Genomic DNA, 23,233 nt, shown 5'->3' on the forward strand with positions numbered 1-23,233 from the left:
ACTGTCCACTACTTCTGGCCCTTACACTTATGTTGTACAATCTCACCATTTCCTTCCATACTTAGTCATTTCTGGAACATGCCAATGAAATGGCTGTTTTCACTTTTCCAGGTTTTCTTTGCTTTCCCAAAATAAAGTTACTACTTCTCATGAAATGCTTACAAACTGGTAGTCAAAGTGTTTATGCCTTATTGCAAATATACTATAAAAATTTGGCACAGACTTTAAGTTGGTGAATTTTATGCACATCAGAACATCAACATTATTACAAAAATCTTCCATTTTTACTATGGGAGAAATAATGATCAGCTATGTAAATTAATATGCTTTCCATTCTGTTGAGAAAAAAACTCAGAGAGCAGCCACATAATGTCTCTCACTAAAATGTTTTGTGAAATATTTTAGACTATTTTAGAATCGATGAGCATAGACAATTGAACACACAGTCATCACCTCCTGGCTTACTGAAAACACTTCATCATAAAAGAGACTTTACACATGCTGATGTAAAAAGATAGCAATTAAATTAGCCTTCCTTCTTTTGTCCTTCTACATATTGATGGTGGTTCAATAACAGGTTGAGCAATGCAAGTTATATTTTAACTTCTTGGCTAATTCCTTCTTAGTTAAAAGCACAAATAGTGACAGGAAGGGGCACACTGTGAACAGAAGGACTTTGATTCTCCAGAATGCCTGTGAAGTGGATGTCTGCTCTGCTGCTCCTGCAGATGACTTGCTACTTCAGATCTGGGAGCTGTGGGAAGGTGTTGGTATGGCCATTGGAATACAGTCACTGGATGAATCTGAAGATAATTCTGGATGAACTTGTACAACGTGGCCATGAAGTGACAGTTCTGAGACCTTCATCTTCTGTCTTTCTTGATCCCAAAAAAGCATCTGGTCTTAAATATGAGACATTTCCTACAACCACCAATAATGACAAAGTAGAAAAGTTTTTTACTGAATGGGTCAATAGGTGGATATATGACGTTCCAAAAGATTCATGTTGGAGATATTACCCATCATTTAACATACTATTTGGGCAATTTTCTGATTTTATTTTAAACCTTTGTAGACAAGCAGTTTCAAACAAACAAGTTATGGCAAAACTAAAGGAATCTAAGTTTGATGTTGTTTTTTCAGATGCTATTGGTCCCTGTGGTGAGCTGATAGCTGAGGTACTCCAAGTACCCTTTATGTATAGTCTTCGCCATGCTGGTGGCTACGGATTAGAAAAGTTTAGTGGGGGAGTTTCATTCCCTCCCTCTTATGTCCCTATAATTATGTCAAAGTTAAGTGGTCAAATGTCGTTCATGGAGAGAGTAGAAAATCTGATCTGTTTGTTATATTTTGACTTTTTCTTTGAGTCATTTCCTGCTAAGGATTGGGATCCATTTTTCAGTGAAATTTTAGGTAAGTTGTATTTTTCATCACAAGGTTGAGGTCCTAAATAGCATTGCTCTGAAAAGTAATCTTGGGCACAAATATGTCTTATGTCGCTCCTACTGGGATTTAGAGTTTCCTCATCCAACCATACCAAACATTGAGTTTGTTGGAGGACTGCACTGCAAACCCGCCAAACCCTTGCCTGAGGTAAATAAATCCTTTTATTAATTTTGTTTCTTTTTACTTCATTTCATTTAAAAATGGTTCTACGTCTTTTTTTTTAGTTTTATTATAGTGAATAAAAAGTGGGGAAAAAGAACATCTTGCCAAAAGATGTTCAAGGTTAAAGCAGTAACAAACCTATGCATTTCTTTCATTAATAGACTGACCTGAGAACCTCGGGCAGACATAACTTAATGCTATAATAAGGGATTCTTATTCATGCAAAATTTGTGAAGTGACTAACACACAGCTAAATAATTTCTGTTTTGTTTTTAAGTAAATACATATTGCAGTGTGTGTGTAAATATATATAGAGAGAGTAAAATTTGTAAGTACTTGATGCAGCTTAAATTTTTTCATAAGTTATTTCCTGGTATATTTGTTGCTCAAAGATATGAATATACACAGTGCACATCCCACGAGTACAGGGTGATTAAGACAGCAATGATTGTCTTATGTGTGCTTGATCATTGGCACTTATTGTTTCTATAATGCTTAATTTCTCTCTTATTTTAGTAGCAATTTGAATAGCATTTCATCTGCTATTGATTTTCAATAATAAAATTATTTCTGTATCCACAGGAAATGGAAGAGTTTGCACAGAGCTCTGGGAACATGGTGTTGTGGTGTTTTCTCTGGGATCAATGATCAAAAACACAACACAAGAAAAGGCGAACACAATTGCATCAGCTCTTGCACAGATTCCACAAAAGGTAAAATCCCCATGGAAGGCAATTATCTACTTAGCTTTTTAAAGTCTGGAAAGGGTGACATTGGAAGGTCCCTTTATGTAAAATCAAATATTATTATTGCCCTTAGTCAATTAAGAAACAAAGATAAAGATAGCAGATTATACAGAATGTGTTTTTGATGACAATAACAGTGACATAATCATTGTGATCAGAGAGAGAATTATGGTGAGTGAGTGCAATCTAAATTTCTCTTGTCTGATGATATTGGGAGCAAAACTACACAAAAATAATAAATTCTCAGTAGTTATTTACTACTTTTTCTTGAGCCTTCTTTGAATCTAGACATTCAGGGGGGAATGAAATTTTATTTAAAATCTTTATTAGCAGATACTGAAAAATGTTTGCAGTACATTAGTAGACTTCTAGACCTGCTGTAGCCATCTTGCCTTCCCAGGTTTCCCTTCTCTCTTTATGAGAATGCTGGACTATGTTTCATTAGTTACCACTCAGCAGACTTTTCAAAAAAAGGGGAAAACAGTTCACCATCTCAGTGCTTTTTTAACATGTTCATTGATAAAAAAAAAAAAAGGAAGGATTGGCCATTTTTGAATCTGCCAAACCTAAAACAGGACGATGTAAACGAGAAGGTAGAATGGTCCCTCTCCTTCTGGTGAACCACACACAGTCAAACATTGTCTATGGCACTTTGTCTCTAACCCAGAAGAGTAAAGTGTGTTTCATTTAGGAAGAAATGGGAGCTAAGAGATAATCCAGTAGAAATAGGATTGATGCCAGAAAAGGTCCAGCTGACTCTCTTCATAGGGTATATGAACATAATTTTCCACATCTGACCTGTAATCTGGAGTATGTAGGGACTAGATTTTAGTTTCCTATCCCATAAATCTCCCTGTAATAACTCATGCTGGTTTTCCCTGAGATCCTGAAGAAATGTTTAAATTTATTGTGGCAAACAGATATTGAACATGTAGGTGAAGTTCGCATTTACAAGGGTGGTTTAGGATTTCTAACACTAGCACCATTTTTATGATCTTGCTGTGGAACTGCTTGGCATTTCACAAAGTGCATTAACCCTGAAGTGCTTTGCCATCTGTCATATGGGTCAGATGCAGCACCATTAGGATATTGAATGATTTCTACAGCTACTAGCACTTATGAGCAGCACAGCAGGTTCCTTTCCCACATGAAGGAATATCCAGTCTCAGCAACAGTGATATGACTCAGGTGATGAAGTGCTCTGCACTTCCTGTGATTCCTAAGTAAAACTGGTGCCTCAACTGATATGAGTAATATGAGACTTAATTTTTAATTCGTTCAAGAAATTATGTTAGCCTCTCCCTGTGGTTGTTATTTCCATGGTGGGAGCAACATGCAGAAGGGTGCAAGCAAGCATGAGGAGCTTTATGCCCTATGAAAACACTCTGCCAGCTACTAAGTCACTAATAGTTAGTAAAAAACTTAAACACATACACTCTGAGATTATGGCCAGAGTGGGATTGATTGATAACACCATTCTCTGATTATCTGCGGTGGTACCTTTTCCAAGCACTAGTAAGCAGAGAAAATTGTAAATATGGAATATTTGCTGAAAATAAATAATGAATAATGAAAAATAAATGTCAAACTCTATTAAAAGAACATAGGACAAATGAATATAAGTAACATCTTCAGTTGTTTTAAAGTGGCATAAAATTAAGAATGGAATATTAGAAGTATTATAGTAAATACACAAAAAGTTTAATCATTCTTCCTTGCAACTGATTTATGAACATAAAAACTTTTCTTAAATATATTTTTGTTTCATTAACTCTCTCGTGTGTGCACATGGAAAATCATGATAACATTCGACCCAATTAAATGTAAAGAGAAACATAGATGGTGTTCCATACTCTGCTTCATGTTTTGATAGTTCTTAATGTCTAATATTTTTTTACCTGGTTTCCACTCCAGAGATAAGAATGACATTTAGCTAAGCACTCTCTAATTTCTAAAACATTATATTTTCAGTTTTGAAATCTGATATAAATTATTGTCTAACCTCTAACAGGTGTTTTGGAGATATGAAGGTATAGAGCCAGATACCTTAGGTCCCAATACCAGGATTTTCAAGTGGATCCCCCAGAATGACCTTCTAGGTGATACTCTGGGAAACAAGCACTGAAATAAGAGTCACAGGCTGAAATGCGATAGGAAGCAAACTGGTTCGTTATAGAAAAGTCAAAAATAAAACCAATTTTTAAATATATATTGCTTGAAAGAGATTGAAATGTGAGCTGGCATTTGTATTCCAGGAACAGAATGTACATTGTGAAAGAATGCCACTCACAGGGAGCATTCTATACTTACCTTGGCTTTTACAGATTCAATTTTATACCTGTTACCTTTCCTAAAGTAGGAATTTTTCAAAAATGACTAAGAAACACTAATGATCAATGACAAAACTGCCCATCATAAAAAATTTACACTGTTTATCATGCAACAATACCGAACTCTTTTTTTTGTTTGTTTTTTGGTTTTTGTTTTTGTTTGTTTTTTTTTTTGAGATCAGGTTTCTCTTTAACTTTGGAGCTTGTAACACCAGGCTGGCCCTGAAGTCACAGGGATCCTCCTGCCTCTGCCTCCTGAGTATGTGATTAAAGGTGTGTACCACCACTCCCTGACTACAATACAGGACTCTGATTGCCATAGTATTCCTGGATCAATACAGCACTCTGGTTGTCATGGTTGACCTGAATGCCCTTAAAAGCCTTGTGTCAGACTTAGTACATTTGTTAGTTATCATTTTCCATCGTGAAATACATCATTTCTGAGAAAATTATATGTAAGTAATATATTACCATCATTTTCAGCCTTCTTTCTCCTTTTGGCCTCTACCATTTTATCATCCTTCTAAGTCCAATTTTTGTTGCTTGTTATTTACACATGTTTAGGGTTGACAATGGAATATTGGATAATAGATCAGGGATGTCATACTGGAGAAATCTAGCTCTCCCCATCTTGACAGCCATTGATTGTCCACAGTTTTTTTTCTATAGGAATAAGAGTTTGTGAAATTTTCTCCATCTATATTGGCAGATCAACAAGAGATGTCATGATGCAGGTCTTATTTAGGCAATCACACTGGTGAGATTTCTTAGATGCAATATCCCTATAATATATCTAAAGCAACATCATATATCAGGCATCCTGGTCCCCTGGCTCTTATGCATTTCTGATATCTTTTCCAAAATATTTCCATAGCCTTTGATTTAGAAGTTGTGCTGCTCTAAGTGTACTTATTGGCCTTGTGTATCCAATGATCATTTATTCTCTTCTTTTTCCAACAGCTGGGGATCTCTGCAATATTCTCCACTTTCTGTAATACAAGATCTTTTATGACTTGTGAGAGCTACAGTTACCTGTAGTTATAAGGATAAATGCTAATAATGTACTTAGAAATTATACTTGTTTGGATAGTTGACTTGCTTTACAGTACCACACATGAATTTCTTACCACTGAGTTGGCGTCAAATCCAAGGAGACTTGGATTTATCTTGTTTATTCCTAAAAGTGCCACCATTTTGCTATTATGGATATCTTGCCATGCCATAGGTCTGATAGCTAATATAACTATTGATTACATTTCTCCCTAGAGATCTTATGTAGACTTTTCCAATACCATGAAAGTCTGCAGAGAAGAAGTTTCCAAATCAATTGCTTCTCAATTGCTCCAGGTCCTAGTCTGGAGTGTATAATGTCTTCAGAGATCTTATCTTTAAGTTCTGGGAAGCAATCGAGGACAATGGCTAGAGTGTATGTTCTTTGAAAAGAGTCAAGGACACTCCATCCTCATCAAACGAACAACTAAAAGTGAAGTTTTAAATTTCTTGCACTGGGTATTTTATTAACAGTCTATGATTCATGAGGCTAACAACATCACTACATTTGGCAAAACTCTTCCAACCCCCTGGACACACACAAGCACATATTACTATGCATGTACTAATAAGCAAGTGTGTATTGATGGAGGAAGGTCATTGGTTAAATAAAAAGAAACTGCTTGGCCCTCATTGGTTAGAAGATAGGTGGGAGGAGTAAACAGAACAGAACGCTGGGAGGAAGAGGAAGTGAGCTCAGACTCCACAGCTCTTCTCTAGGGAGCAGACTCCTCAGAGAGATAGACGCCATGCTCACGGCTCCGGGCAGACGCATGCGATGAAGCTCTGACCCAGGATGGACGTGCGCTAGAATCTTCCCGGTAAGACCGGTGCTCACAGATTATTAGAGATGGGTTGATTGGGATATCAGAATTAGCCAGTTAGGGCTAGAGCTAAAGGGCCAAGCAGTGCTTAAAAGAATACAGTTTCCATGTAATTATTTTGGGTAAAGCTAGCCGTGGGGGCGGCCGGGTGCCGGGGACGCAGCCCCGCCGCTATTATTACTACAAATGGCGCCCGATGTGATGGACTAAACCCACTTAAAAAACCTGAGAAGGCTTAAAAATAAGGGAGAGAGAGTTTAACACAGATTTTTGCTGTTTGTTGGTGGTGTGCTGTAGAGAGATTTCCTGATTCGGCAACAGCAGCAGAAAAAGCGCTGTGTCATTTTAAAGCGAAGCTTCTTGGGGCTGTGCTGCCAGTGTGGACTCTGGCTTTAAAGCATTTGTGGCACTCTGCTTGCTAGAGGCAAGCAAGCACTCTCATCTAAGAGAAGCTTCCTGACTCAGCTTTAGCTGCAAAACCCTGCAGCTCATTAAGAGGTCCTGCCATGAAACACTTAAATGGTGTTGATGAAAAGCTGAATGCATGCTTTTCGGTTTTCAGCCGTAGCAGGAAAAAAGCTGCACCGTTTAAAAATGCCAGCTTTCTGGGCTGTCCTGCCAGGGCAAACTCTGACTCTTTTATGCAGGCGGTTCGTGCGGTTTGCAAGCACAGGCTGCTGAAGCTCGCTTGCTGGCAGGGACCTTGAAATGCCATAGAGTTGTGGCAGTAAACATGGCTACAGCCAGTACCTCAGCCATGAGGCTGGAAAGCTAAGGAATGGGCTGGATCCAGCCGTCAAAGCGACGGCTTTAGTCCTACTGAGATTGCTTGATAAATTAAAGACTCATGTGGTCAGAAAAACAGAGAGAGATACAGTAAAGAGAGCGTCAAAGAAAAAGAAAACTTTTAAATGATTTACAGCATGTTAAAAATATATGCAGACTAAAAGTTAAAATTCTTAAAGTAAAAAACAAAAAAAAAAGGAAGAGAGTTGTTGTGTGTGGTAGTACACACCTTTAATCCCAACACTTGGGAGGCAGAGGGAGATTGACCTCTGTGACTTCAAGGTGTGGTAGCACACGCCTTTAATCCCAGTGCCTAGAAGGCAGAGGCAAACAGATCTCTGTGAGTTCAAGGTGTAGTAGTGTACACCTTTAATCCCAATGCCTGGGAGGCAGAGACAGGCGGATCTCTGAGAGTGTAAGGACAGCCTGGTCTACAGAGTTATTCCAGGTCAAAGATATACAGAGAATATAAAATAGAAGTAAAAAGAAATGAAATAGAGATTAAAATAAAGTGCACAAAGATGGAAAATAGACAGAGAATTTTGATACTGTATGCTATTATGCTCTCTTTAACTTATTTAAATGCTGAGGAAGGAGCAACAGATGCTAAAAGATATTTATTTATAAATGCTGCTGATCTAATCCAACATAGATATTTTGATGCCTTGACTTTGAAATTTGGATCTAAGGACATGATGCTTTGGAAAGGAGTTTCTTATTTTGTTTTCACAGAGGATGAGACCCTGTTCATTTCTTCTATTCTGATTTGGTATGATGGACCACATCCTCCTGAAGGGTTGGTGTGAACACCTTCAGAAAATTGCTTCGCTCAACTGCCAACTGAGATGAAACTAGCACACAGGTTATACCATGAAAGACCTAATTAACGATGCCCCCATTCAGCAGGAAGCAGTTTGGAGAGAAATAACTGCGCCCATATTCCCAAAAAATGTTTATAAACGTTCTTTTACATTTAAAGGGAGATATGATATAGGTATGAATAATTTGCATTAGTATAGATTTTGCTTTATTGATAGAGATTTATGGTCAATTTTGTTATATGTATATGTATTTCTGATATTGATTAAGGTATTGTGATTGTGTAGTTCATTATTAAAATGTAATGTATAATTAGGAAATATAGGTGTTGATGGATAATCATAAATAATAGTCAAGTTTGTAGTCATGTTAGTTAATATTTTCTAGATGTGCGTAGATACATTTTAGATAGGCATTCTCCATATATTTCAAAGATTATAGAATATGGCATTTTAAATGTTTTAATAACTGAGGACTTTTCATGACAATGAGACACTCTGCTCCTGGCAGCACCAATCTATTTCAAGAGGAAGATGGGCATCGAAGAGGCACGTTATGGAGTTTGATAGCCATTTGGGCAAGAAACTGCTCTTGCCTGGACTATTGCATAAACTGGACACAGAGAACCCACAGAGAGAGGACTACTGAACTTGCCTAAGGTGAGATGATCTTTCGGGGTTCCTGATTCATGAAAGAGTCTGCGAGACATTCTGCAGGCCACAACAGATAGTGACTGAATTGACTTTGAATTTTCCTGCTTTATGGAAATGTCTGCTGGATACCATGGGCCTGAAGGCTGAAGATGGATGCCCCAATGGTACAGAGGAACTTTGGGTGACTGTCCAGGCAGCGAGATGTCTCTGTCATTTCTCAAGTTTTAAAAGTTGCTTTTTTCTTGTTTGCTTAGGTAGTATTGTATCTTTCTTGAGTCTTTGATGGAGTTAAGAATAGTTAGTTAATAGTTATAGTTTTCCTTAGTTACAATAAAGATTATTGTAACTTTTACTTGATAACTGTTTCGTCATATGTAATTTTGCTATGTTAAAGTTAAAGCCTTTTTTTGTTGTTGTTTAAACCTACAAATGGGCTCCATTTGTAGTAATATGGGCGGCGGGGCTGCATCCCCAGCACCCCGGCTGCTTGGCTAGCTTAAGCCCGAAATAACAACACACAAACTGTGTTCTTTTAAGCACTGCTTGGCCCTTTAGCTCTAGCCCTAACTGGCTAATTCTGATATCCCGATCAACCCATCTCTAATAATCTGTGAGCACCGGTCTTACCGGGAAGATTCTAGCGCACGTCCATCCTGGGTCAGAGCTTCATCGCATGCATCTGCCCAGGAGCCGTGAGCATGGCGTCTCTCTCTCTGAGGTGGCTGCTCCCTAGAGAAGAGCTGTGGAGTCTGAGCTCACTTCCTCTTCCTCCCAGCGTTCTGTTCTGTTTACTCCTTCCACCTATCATCTAACCAATGAGAGCCAAGCAGTTTCTTTTTATTTAACCAATGACCTTCCTCCATCAGTGTATAACAGTGTTTCCCTATGGATTTGTAAAGTGCCTTTGGTAGCTTTTATTACACTGGGGAAGAGGATAATGAGGGGGGGAGAAGCAAGAAAGAAATGGATGGTGCTGACATATGAACTCTTTAAGTAGATTAGTTATAACAAACACATGGTGTTCTGAGACATTCATTCTTCCATCCAGTATGTATTTTATGTGTCCAATTGAAAACTCCTTCTCATTGTCCCAGTGTCATCACGGGCCACATCTGTCATTCATCCATCACTCAAATAATTCTCCTGTAAATCCTAGCATCACCTTTAAAAGAAAACAAAAGGTGCAGCTCTCTCAGTTACAATTTGAACTTGGATGATTTTTACTGTGAGACCTAAACAATTTAATTTAATGTTTCTTTTTTGTTAATAGAATTTTCTTTTTTATTGATTTGTATTGAACTCTACATTTTTCTCTGCTCCCCTTCATAACCTCCTCTCCCCTTTTCTATCCTCCCCCAAGGTCCCCATGCTTCCAGTTTACTCAGGAGTTCTTGTCTTTTCCTTTGTACTTTCTACTTCCCATGCAGATTAGATCTATATAAGTCTCTCTTAGTGTCCTCCTTGTTGGCTAAGTTATCTGAGATTGTGGTTTTTAGGCTGGTTTTCTTTGCTTTATGTTTAAAAACCACCTATGAGTGAGTACATGTGATAATTGTCTTTCTGAATCTGGATTACCGTACTCAAAATAATGTTTTTTTTAGCTCTATCCATTTTCCTTCAAAATTCAAGATGTTTTTATTTTTTTCTGCTGTGGAGTACTCCATTGTGCAATTGTACCACATTTTCCTCATCAATTCTTCATTTGAGGGGCATTTAGGTTGTTTCCAGGTTCTGGCTATGATAAACAATGCTACTCAGAACGTATTTTAGCACATGTCCTTGTTGCAAATTGAGCATCCTTTGGATATATATGCAAAAGTTGTATTATTCAATGTTAAAAATACACTGACCCATTGCTCACTTGATTATATATTTTCACTTATATCTAAGAGCTCTAATTAGTATATTTTCTGTTGTTCTTCTGATCCTAGGTCATCCAAAAACTAGAGTTTTTGTAACTCATGGTGGAGCCAATGGCATTTATGAGTCAATTCATCATGGGATCCCCATGGTTGGCATCCCTCTGTTTGCAGAACAATATGATAACATTGCTCACATGGTGGCCAAAGGAGCAGCTGCTTCAGTAGATTTTCATACAATGACAAGTTCAGATTTGCTTAATGCCCTGAAGGAAATCATTAACAATCCGTCGTGGGTATAAACATATATTTATTTATTGTGTTGTATTGGAACAAAGAACTTTAAACATGCATGTTGAGCAACTAATCTAACAGCGAGCTTTGTCACTAGCCTATTTATTATGAATAATTTCTCACTAGAAGTTCCAGAGAGCAGCAAATAACCTAAACAAAGAAATAATGATAAGTACAAAGAGCTGCATTAGACAGTGAGGGAATATCAATATGTTTCCGCAATATTTTTGTTTTAGACAATGTCTGAGTTTAATTTGACATCCTCCTCTTTCATCATACAAAGAAAACATGTGCCAACATACAAAATCAAGGTACTTTGGAGCTGTTTTAGTAAAACAAAAATTATCAGTGGTTTAATTTTAGAGTAAATACAGTTTTGTTCAGATAACTACTGATAGTTGAAATTGTAGTTTAGTGAAGAATATGAGCATAGTCAACACTTTTTTTACATTAAAAATTCACCTCAAAATGGCTTTCTGTAAACCAGTAAGATAAAAATTAATCTCTACTTCCAATTATATTGAATCTTACAAATTTGTGTTTGACAATAATTTGATTCATAGGTGATTTTGAAGGCTTATGACACACACAGAATTGGTCTTCAGTAAACTGTACAACATCCTTATTACAGGTCTCATCTCCTGGATAACAACTATATTACTACTTCTGCCTTTGTCTAAAAAGCTTTTACTTTTCTCTGCATTTTTGGCTGCTATTCTCCAGTATATTATAAATAATAAGAACGGAAGTTGCCTCTATTGCCGTTGGTACTCTATTATGATTCAGCATGCTAAACTGTACACTTGATGAGCAATGTCCATATCTAGATTCCTATCCCATACATTATGGTCTATAATCATTTCACCACTTGAATCAAATATATCTTCAATGTTTTAGTGTAAAAATTGAAGAGTCTCAACATTAAAATAATACATAAAGGAAAAGCATGAACAGCAATTGCAAGTATTTACTCTAGTTCTTGCTTACAGTAAGAATAATTCACAGTATTCCAAGTGTCAAGAGAATCATACATAGATCTAATCTACATGGGAAGTAGAAAGACACAAAATCTTCTTAGTAAAATGGGAGTATGGGACCTTGGGGGAGGGTTGAAGGGGAAGGAAGAGGCAGGCAGCATAGCAGAGAAAAATGTAGAGCTCAATACAAATCAATAAAAAATATTTTCACCTGAATAAAGGAAATTTTCATTTTATTATTTTCATTTAACAGTTAAAAACTAGAAGGAGAAATTAATTAAAAGACCAAGAATCCATTTAATGAACAATTACTACACATCTACATTTATAACCCATAAGCACTAATAAGTGGTCAATACAAATTCCTCATTAAACCCAACTCCGTAACAGCTTTGCCCAGATATGGACCACGGTGAAAATGACACATCGCTGTGCATTTCCAAATTGTTCTACTGTTCTTTACCAGCTACACTAGAAATTGCTTCCTTAATTACCTATGTTTCAAGACCCCAAAAGCTAGCTCCTTTTGACTTTGTTTATTTTGCATTGGGGTCCTAATTGAGTCTGATCTCTTACTTACAAATATTTGTCTTTTCCTATCATTTCTTATATATTTAAATTCTGTGTGTTGAAGAAGTTCTGGATAATACATTATTTAAGATCTTTACTGTGATAAACACAGAATTTTCTTTATATTTCATGTAATCATCGTTATGATACACATAAATTTATACACATGTTTCTGCTTTCTGTAAATTAATACCCATCGTATTTTCCTTTAGCTATAAAAAGAATGTGATGTGGTTATCAACCATTCACCATGACCAGCCCATGAAGCCCCTGGACAGAGTATGTCATGCGCCACAAAGGGGCTAAGCACCTGAATCCTCTTGCCTTTAACCTCACCTGGTACCAGTACTACTCTCTGGATGTGATTGGATTCCTCCTGGCCTGTGTGGCAGCTATGATTTTCCTCACTATGAAATGTGGCTTGTTTGTTTACCGATTCTTTGTAAAGAAGCAAAAGAATAAAAAGGAATAGGACTCTTTAAGAAAGAAGACAAGACTATTTCATCCAATTCTAGCACTGTGTATCAAGTGTTTGAAAAGATATAGGATACTGGATTATATATTTTCCTCCTTAAAAATTAAAAAACAAACTATTATAAATATTGATTTCCTGATATGACTAATTTTGTACTGATTTATGGATGTAATCATCCCGAGAACAATGATAACTACTGAAATACCATCTTGTTTATGTGAGAAAAATAGGAAGCCTGAAGTTTCTATTGTGAAATTTTTAGAGAGATTATCTTAAAAATCAAATGACCTATCACTGTCTGTCAAAAAAATGACAAGGCAGATTTTATTCAAAAACCAAAGTAGAGGAAAGATAATTGAGAATACAATGAACACAACTATACATGAAAAGGATGAACACATTTTTTATAGAAGCAAATATGAAGGGCAGCAGGATGTTTCAGGTTATAGGGGCATGGGCTGCACAAGCCAGAGTACTCAAGTTCAAACCCCAGAACTGATAGATTGTGAAAGGAGAGAATCAACATCACAGACTTGTCCTGTGCCTACAACCTGTGACTCTGCACCCACAAACACTTATGTACACACAACATACACACTCATATACACTCATACACCACCACCACCCTCAACAACAACAACAATAATAACAAATACAAAGTGAAGTTTAAAGCACACTAAAATATGTGGGGGGGGATAAAGAAATAGAGTAAGTGGAGAACTACAAAAGTAGATGGTAAAATTGCTTAAATTGCCTGGCAAGAAGGAAAAACAATGTACAATTCACAGTTTCACAGAAATACAGATGCATGCACACAAATGTCAGAAGGAAAATCACCTTTAAAGACAGAATACAACTGAAATCCAGAATTATTTGCTCTAGGTACATTGTTAACCAAGTCGTATGTCCTACATGAGCATAGAAATATATCTTTCTTAAATGCAAAATACGTTGCAGAGAATTTTTGTCACTTATTACACCAACTCGAGACTTTTCCTAACACATTTCCCTCAGCTCTTCACAGTTAATGGTTTCTGGCCGGGGTGTAGGGAAGGACGCAGTTACCTTAAAGGCTTCATTCACCATGCCCTGATAAGTGCATACATGGCACAGATTGGACTTGATGTATTTTGGATGGGGGATTACCCTGGAGTGGGAGGGTGAACCTGGGAGGAGTGGTAGGTGAGTGTGATAGTGATGCCTTTCGTGAAATTCCCAATGAATCAATAAAAATATTACATTGGAAAAATCTATATCACCTGATGTATTTTGGTTAGAAGAATCGAAGCCTTATTACCACATGATGCTTTGACTATTCTTTTTATTGAGTAGTTCTGTGCAATTGGACAATATGAATATGCACGATGGAAGATGGACTGTTTAGCTCAGAGCAATAGCTGAGAATCCATACATAATTAAGTCTGCTTAGTGTGACAGTACATCTCCCTCCAGTGGCAATAAGTTGACCTGTGCCTTCCCTTTATTCATCTAGCTAGTCATTTCTAGCTGTTTTGCAATCCAGGACAATTGTGTGAAAAACACAAACTTAGAGTACATTTACATATTTTCATTATCAAGATAAATATAATAATTGAAGAATGAATAAATAGTCAAGATTGGATAGAAAATTTTGGTGTCATATCACAGAATCTATGGTAAAGTAGTTTAAACAGCAAAAGTTTCTCAAGATCTGACCTGCAATATCTACAACTATGATGGAGGAAGGTCATTGGTTAATTAATAAAGAGACTGCTTGGCCTCATAGGTTAAAACAAAGGTGGGAGGAGTAAACAGAACAGAATGCTGAGAGGAAGAGGAAGTGAGCTCAGAGCCATGCTCCCCTCTCCCAGGCAGACACATGAAGCTCCGACCCAGGATGGACATAGGCTAGAATCTTCCCAGTAATCGCACCTTGGGGTGCTACACACATTATTAGAAATGGGCTAGTCCAGGTGCGAGAGTCAGCCGAGAAGAGGCTAGATATAATGGGCCAAGAATACAGTTTGTGTTGTTGTTATTTCGGGGCTTAAGCTAGCCAGGTGAACAGGAACTGGGGCAGTAGGAACACAGCCCGCAGCTCTTACTACACAATTAGAATTTTCATTCTCAGAACATAGTCTGCAAAGTAGAACACGGGGGAAAAAAGAATCCAACTGAACAGCATTTATTTTGCTCAATAAACATATTTTAAAGTTGGATGGGAGATTTAGTTAACATTTTTGATATATTAAAAAGATTTCTACAGTGCTCTACTATGTAAAACTTGAGAATTATTATTTTTATACCAGTAGTTATAATAATGCACAGGAAGTAAAAAAAAGGATTTTTCATTTTTTAACGCAATCTTTTTATTTTACGTAGCACACCCCCACTTTCTGCTACTGCTATTTTCTTCCTGTCCCACCTGCAACCACTCCTCAGAGCAAGTGAGGTCTCCCATGAGAAGTCACCAATCCCTGTCACATCACTTGAGGCAGTACCAAGGAGCTCTCCCTTCCCCGGTATCTAGGCTGAGCAAGGTGCCCGTCTATAAGGAATGGACTCAAGAAAGCCAGTTCATGCACTACGGATAAATATGAGATCTACTGCCAGTGGCACTACTAACTCCCCAAGGCACAAAATTGGCCTCACAGCATATGAGAATCAATTACATACAACCTTCTTGTAATTGCTGTGAAAAATAAAAGTTGAAGGAAAATCAATATTTGCACAGCAAATTAAAGTTAAATGATGCTCTTCTCCATTGCCTTGCCTTGAGAAAGAGACAGAGCATGGAAATCTTTGCTTATTGCAGTCCGTAACATCTTTGTTCCACATGTTTTTTAATTCACCTCAACCTTCCCAATGCTGTGACCCTTTAATACAGTTTTTAAGTTGTAGTGACCCCAACCATAATTCATGCTACTTCATAACTGTAATTTTGCTACTGTTATGAGTCGTAATGTAGGCATCTGATATGCGGGATATTTGATATGTGATCCTTGTGAAAGGGTCAGTTGAGCCTCTGCAGTCCACAGATTGGAAACTGTCTCTGTAGACAAATAAACATCCAGTTAAATAACCCTTCACAGGTGAATCCAAAGACAAACACATAGGCATCCTCAGGAATATTAACCTTCATCAGGCGATGAAAGGAGACAGAGACAGAGACCCACACGGGAGCACCGGACAGAAATCTCAAGGTCCAAATCAGGAGCAGAAGGAGACGGAGCACGAGCAAGGAACTCAGGACCACGAGGGGTGCACCCACACACTAAGACAATGGGGATGTTCTATTGGGATCTCACCAAGGCCAGCTGGCCTAGGTCTGAAAAAACATCGGATAAATCCGGACTAGCTGAACATAGCGGACAATGAGGAATACTGAGAATTCAAGAACAATTGCAGTGGGTTTTTGATCCTACTGCACGTACTGGCTTTGTGGGAGCCTAGGCAGTTTGGATGCTCACCTTACGAGACCTGGATAGAGGTGGGCAGTCCTTGGGCTTCCCACAGGTCAGGGAACCCTGATTGCTCTTCGAGCAGATGAGGGAGGGGGAATTGATCGGGGGAGGGGGAGGGAAATGGGAAGCGGTTGTGGGGACGAGGCAGAAATCCTTAATAAATAAATAAATTAAAAAAAAAAAATAACCCTTCACAACTCCTCATTTTGGATGCTTTTAAACAGCATAAATATTACCAACCAGTAGCTACTACCTTCTTGGTCTATCTCGCTACTGTTAGAAGAATAAGCAATCTTGCAAGCTACAAAGAAACCTCTCTAACTCAGTACACTTACAGGTAGAAGAGTATACCCAATTGTTAGCATATGCAATTACTGTCTCATGCAGGGTGAGAGACAGTTTTGTCCCTTGTGGTTAATATTTACATATGATAGAGTCTGGGTTCTCAGGATCAATTCACCAGTCAAAATTGGATCAATCCTATCTACACTTTGTACTACTCTATCTCCTTTGGGGACATACCAGGGTTTTCTATTGATCCTGTAGGTAACACAACTTGGAAACTTACACTTAATAGTTGGCACTGTATTTCCCTTGTTCTATCTCCATAACTTATTGGGATATTGGCATAGGTAACTGTAATTTTCTATGGTTCTACTTCATTCCCTGTTCCTTGAATGTTCCCATTAAATGCTAATATGATCTATTTAAGAAAATTTTTGAAAAACTGTTGGGGTTAAAATGATCCTGTCCAGTATATTACAGCAAATATGTAATATTAAACTTCATGACCAACTGTGATTCTTTCAGACAGAAGTATGGCTAGCATTGTGACAACAAGGAAATCACATGGCACACACATTCCCAGGGTCGTACCTAGTGTGAGAGGTCCTTCTGTCTATGTGTTTCTTTATTGGTTAATGAATAAAGAACTGCTTTGAGGTTATGGCAGGGAAGAACAGAACTAGGTAGGAAAAGCTAGGCTATATGATGGGAGGAGGAAGGTGGAGTCAGAGAGAAGCCATTTATCTGCTGAAGAGAGACATGCTGAAACTTTGCTGATAGGCCACGACCTTGTAGTGATGCACAGAATACTTGAAATGGGTTAAATTAAGATGTAAGAGTTAGCCAATAAAAAGGTAGAGCTAATGGGTCAAGCAGTGTTTTAATTAGTACAGTTTGTGGGATTGTTTTGGGTGGCAGCTGGGAAGAACAAGCGCCCTCCTCCTACACATGCCTAGAATCATGCAGCAAGCTGTCCAGAGCTCATGCCAACTGGGTCAGGGCCTCCAGAGTCTTAGCACAAAGAAACCCATTCAAGCTAATCTCAGGCCTTGTTCCACAAGAAGTCACATGGCTTCTGGAAATCTTGAGCTCATTTTTTTTTGAGACTGTTCATGTTTATTAGCAAAAGGGATAACCCCACACATACATTCACAAATATATTTAGGAAACTTAGAACTGACAATACTCATCCCTCCCAATACCCCCTTCTCTAGGACCCACCCAGATGATGCATGAAGCTGAGACATCAATGTGAGGGTATACAACTGTTAAGTAAGAGCTTCATGCACTAATGTAATATGAATTAAAGAATGGATAATACAAATTTCCTAAATGGAAGGCTGCTTCCTAATACTGTTTAAGCACAAAATCCAGCATTAAGCATATACCACAGAAAGCATATTTTAAAATCAACAATAACTAGAAACACTACTACAGAGCAATAAAGATTGATCAATATAACAAATACATCTTCCACAGAGTCACTGGATGTCTCCTAGTGATGAAACATTCAGTGGTCAGAAAAAGAGATAAATGTATGCATACCCAATTCAGTTCAACAAAATGGTACCCAAGACTAAAAGAAGATACATAAAATGTAATTATTTTACCTGTTAGCACCCTAAGTATTGTTGTCTCCTTGGGTATTTGGGGATGTATGGAATATATATATATATATATATATATATATATATATATTAGTATGGTTGTATTATATATACATATATGTAATAATTATTATACGTGGGGGTAGTGTGTTCTTGAAAGATGAAGTCACAGATCAAGGGATCAAATAGAGAATCTGGCAGAGGTGAGTTAAGTGAGCCATTGTTTATGCATTTCTAGTGGTAGTCTGTGATTGTTTTATTAAAAACGTGTGTTTTGCTTGTAATCCAACTGATTGATGGGCTTTAAGGGCAGAGATATGAATGTACTTACTCATACAGGGAAGTGGCTTTCTGCCTTTAATAATCAGAAAGAACAGAGAATAATAGAGCTTAGGCTCACTAATAGGTCTTTTATCTGACTAAGATTGTAGTTAAACATTGCACTGTTTATCAAACCTTAACCGATCTCACTTCTCAGAGTGACTATAAGTAGTGTCACTGTGACTCAGCAGTTTGACCAAAGCCAAGGTTATTCTAACTTCATACCCAAACTGATCCAACAGTAAAGTCCCACAGACTACGAGTGAAAAATGTAAACAAAAGTACATGAAGTTGTACACTTAGGACAATGATTATTCAAATCATTAACTAGAGATTTTCTACTTAAATATCTGAAAGGTTTTCATAAGTCTTATAATTAGAAAAATAAATGGCATGGTAGAGGTAGCTAATACTTGGCCACCGAAGTGATGGTTTGTGAGTGTACACAGAGAATCGCTGTATATGAAGGATACAAATGAGCTCATGTGCACTGACCCTTTCTAAACAGAACGGAGGCTACTACTACTGGAGCCAAAATTCAATGAAATCTGCCAAAAACCATGACGTCTGATCACATATCAGGGCATCAGGTTCTTAATAGAGTTGACTGAGTGTGATGTTTATTGTTGAATTCTCTTTAGGATTTGTATGTGTTTGAAGAAAAGAAAAAAGGTAGAATCCATACTGATTATCTCACTCTATTTTAAGACTGAGACTACAAAATATGTTGTCAGAATAATGATAATCCCACTCTTTTCTCACCAATCTCTTGACTTTAGTTCCTTGCAGATTTACATCATGTAAGCATGTTAAGATTTGCTCAGGTTTCTTCTATGATCTTTTCAGAGACTGATTATGCAAAATAGATCATGCACCCCTGTATAAATGGAGACTGCTCTAGTGGCTGGGCTGTTTTGCTTTCCTGATCATCAGACAATCTTTATTTACTGAAGCATAAATAAAATATCACTAACGCCTGATAGTATGCATGTACCCTAGCATCTCTCTGTATCTTTGATTGACAAATTATGCTTCTAGGCTGTATATATTCAGGTTGTATTACCCCTTTTTGTCTAAATGGCATAAAATGACTATTTCTTCCCTCTTTCATTCTAATGAACATCTAGCAGAATGTATATGATATTAGAATTACTGTCATTTTGATCTGCACTGAGCTATTATAAAAAGACTTTGTTTACACTAACTGGTTTACTATTTCTCCACAGCCTTTGAAAATATTCTTCAGTTCATTTTATACATTTTCTGGCAGAATCTCAGTCTGTAACTCAGTCTACTGGGACAAGAATCAAAGACCTACTCATTCACACAACCACAAGCCAAATAAAAATACTCATCTGAGAGTTCTAATACATATGTAGAGGAAGTTGTGTAAGTCCATGTTGGTCCTGTGCTTGCTGCTTCACTCTCTGTGAATTCATATCATCCTTGATGAGTTTATTCAGAGGGCCTTGTTTTCCTGGTCTCCTCCATCATCTCTGACTCTTACAGTCTTTCCTCCTCCTCTTCCTTAGAGTTCCCTGAGCTCTAAGTGGATGGATGTAATGAAGACATCTTATTTAGAACTGTCTGTTTCAACATTTCATGGACCTTGCTCCCTTCTTCCTTTCTCTCTCTCTCTTTCTCTCTCTCTCTCTCTCTCTCTCTCTCTCTCTCTCTCTCTCTCATTCTCTGAATATTGTTAGTCTATTCCTATCTGATGCAGAAAGAAGCATCTCTGACGATGACTGAATAGACACAGACCTATGATATGGGACATCATATGATGTGGGATTCCCCTCTGTATGCTATGAATATGTTTTATTACCATTTTTAATAAAGATTCTGCTTGGGCCTATTGGAGGGCAGAATAGTGAAAGGTGGAAAATCCAAACAGAGATATAGAGAGAGAGTAGATAGAGTCAGAGATGCCATGTAACTGCCAAAGGAGACAGATGCTGGAGCCGAAATTTTACCCGGTAAGTCACAGCCTCATATGGTACACATATTAATAGAAATTGGCTAATTAAAGATGTAAGAAATAAATAAAGAAGCCTGAGCTAATAAACCAAACAGTGTTGCAATTAATATAGTTTCTGTGTGATTATTTAGATCTGGACAGCTGGGAAACAAACAAGCAGTCTCTGTTTATATAACTATGTCCATGTGGGCCAACTTCATCCACATAAAGCCTAAGAAAACTAACAAAAGTGGAAGCCAAGTGCAGCTTCTTGGCAGCCACATATTTTCAGATAGATTCTGTTATCTGGCCACCAGCAGAGGCACAGCTCCTTTAAGTGAAGGCTTCCTGACTCAGCATTAGTAGCAAAAAGCATGGCTTCTTTAAGAGACAACTACCTGGTTCATGTTGGTAGCAAGAACTCTGGCTCTTCCAGGAAAACCTGCACTGAAATAGAGACTGTGAGCATTGTGTTACACATTACTTAGTGGCAACATAGATCTGCTGCATCCTGGAGCTGGGGCAGTAAGCATGGCTAACAGAGGTAGTGAACATACCTCCACCATGTTGGACAGGGGGGGGGAGCTGACAGGCAGTGCTGCAGAGTTGGTTCTAGCCAAGACCACTGAGTATTAAAAAAATAAGGTGCTCCTTACTCCAGAGTCTGATACAAGACCTCTGAATAGGTCACAGAGTTGGATAAATGTACATGGGCTTGAGAGAGAAGAAAGAGTACAGACAGTCATAGATTAAATGAGTAAAGATAATTAAATATTAAAGAGTAAATTATAGAGTAAAAAAACATGTAAAGATGGATTATACAGAGAGAGCCTGGATTGTGTATATTATTATATTTTCTTTGAAATTTTAGACTGCAGAGAGATATTTGATGGGGTCTCCTAAGTTAAACCAACATAAATGTATCTAGGCTTCACAATTTGGTTTCAAGCATGTATAGCTTTAGAAAAGAAGTTCTGCTTTTGTTTCCACAGATGCAAGATGTGGATTCCTTTCAGGCTAATGGGGTTTAATGGGATAAAATCCTTTGAAAGGTCTCTGTGAACCCTAAAAATACTTTACCAAACAAACAGCAGGAAACAGTTTGGAGAAAACTATGCCCAAATTCCATAAATATTGTTTATAAATATTTGTTTTCCTTACTATGAAAAATGGTAAATTAGATCTAGAACTTTAGACTCACCAAGATAAGATAGATTAAATGTGAATGGACCAAATATTGTAACTGTAATTCTTGTTTGATACCTATTTTTCTATATGTAATTTTCCTATGGTAAACTTAAAACCTTATTTTTTAATTAGACAAAAAAGGGGAGATGATGTGGGATCCCCCTCTGCATGCTATGAATATGTTTTATTACCATTGCTTAATAAAGAAGTCACTTGGACCTACAGAAGGACAGAATAGAGCAAGGCAGGAAATACAAACAGAGAGAGAGAGAGAGAGAGAGAGAGAGAGAGAGAGAGAGAGAGAATGAGGTGTCAGAAAGATATTATGTAGCTGCCAAAGAGACAGATGCCAAGGCCAGAAACTTACCCAATAAACCACAGCTTCATGGTGATACACAGATTAATAGAAATGGGTTAATATAAAATGTAAGAGATAATGAAAAGCCTGAGCTAATAAGTCATTCAGTGTTCTAATTAATATAATTTCTGTGTTATTATTCATGTCTGGGTGGCCAGGAAATGAAGGAGCAGTCTCCGTACATAAGCATAAATTTACTAAAAGTCATTCTTTTTTTTTTATGGTGAAAAAGTGTATATTTAGAATTAGCCGGCTGGGCTCAGTTTAGATGATTCCAATCTTGTTGGCAACATCCAGAGCATCATAATCTGGAGCCAACCGAACATACGCCTTCTTCTCTCCATCGGGCCTTATGAGGGTGTTGACTTTGGCCACATCAATGTCATAGAGTTTCTTCACAGCCTGTTTGATCTGATGCTTGTTGGCCTTGACGTCCACAATGAACACAAGTGTGTTGTTGTCTTCTATCTTCTTCATGGCTGACTCCGTGGTCAGGGGGAATTTGATGATGGCATAGTGGTCAAGCTTGTTCCTCCTGGGCGCGCTCTTCCGGGGGTATTTAGACTGCCTTTGTAGCCGCAGGGTCTTGGGACGCCAAAAGGTGGGCGATGTGCGGATCTTCTTTTTGTGGCTGTGGATGCCTTTCAGCACTGCCTTCTTGGCTTTCAAGGCCTTCGCTTTAGCTTCGGCTTTGGGAGGGGCAGGAGCTTCCTTCTTCGCTTTCAGCGCCATCTTCCTAAAAGTCATTCTTTTGATACTGTTTTGTCTTTAGAAAATACTTGTTTGGTTTTACCCTAGGTCTCTGGGCTATCATATTTCTGGTTCTTGGTCACCAAAAAGTGTTGGGTATGTTTTCTGTCTTGTAGAATGGACCTTGAGTCAAATAAAACATTAGTTGGCTACTCCACAGGTTAAGTGTTACTTCACTAGGAGAAGTAGGTCTATCTAAACTGCTTGTCTGATTTTGATGTCCGTTTGGTGAGTACCTATAAAAAAAATATCCATTTCTTTAAAAGTTTCCAATTTGGTAGAGTCATAGGGCTTTTTGTTTAATTGGTTGGTTTGGTTTGGTTTTGAGGGAGA

General features: G+C 37.7%; 1 protein-coding gene and 1 pseudogene across 1 annotated transcript; one reads left to right on the forward strand and one right to left on the reverse strand.

Annotated features, from left to right (window-relative positions):
• The first annotated feature begins 667 nt into the window (after positions 1–667).
• Positions 668–13,116, forward strand: LOC121460819 (annotated as a pseudogene).
• A 9,298-nt stretch (positions 13,117–22,414) lies between these two features.
• Positions 22,415–22,882, reverse strand: LOC121460820 (60S ribosomal protein L23a-like). The gene has a single exon (XM_041671457.1). The coding sequence runs from the start codon at positions 22,880–22,882 to the stop codon at positions 22,415–22,417; it is 468 nt and encodes a 155-aa protein (XP_041527391.1).
• Positions 22,883–23,233: the final 351 nt, after the last annotated feature.

Source organism: Microtus oregoni, unplaced genomic scaffold, assembly GCF_018167655.1.
Source record: "Microtus oregoni isolate MIOR12 unplaced genomic scaffold, Mior012 000021F_ref0000039, whole genome shotgun sequence".
Taxonomy (NCBI): domain Eukaryota; kingdom Metazoa; phylum Chordata; class Mammalia; order Rodentia; family Cricetidae; genus Microtus; species Microtus oregoni.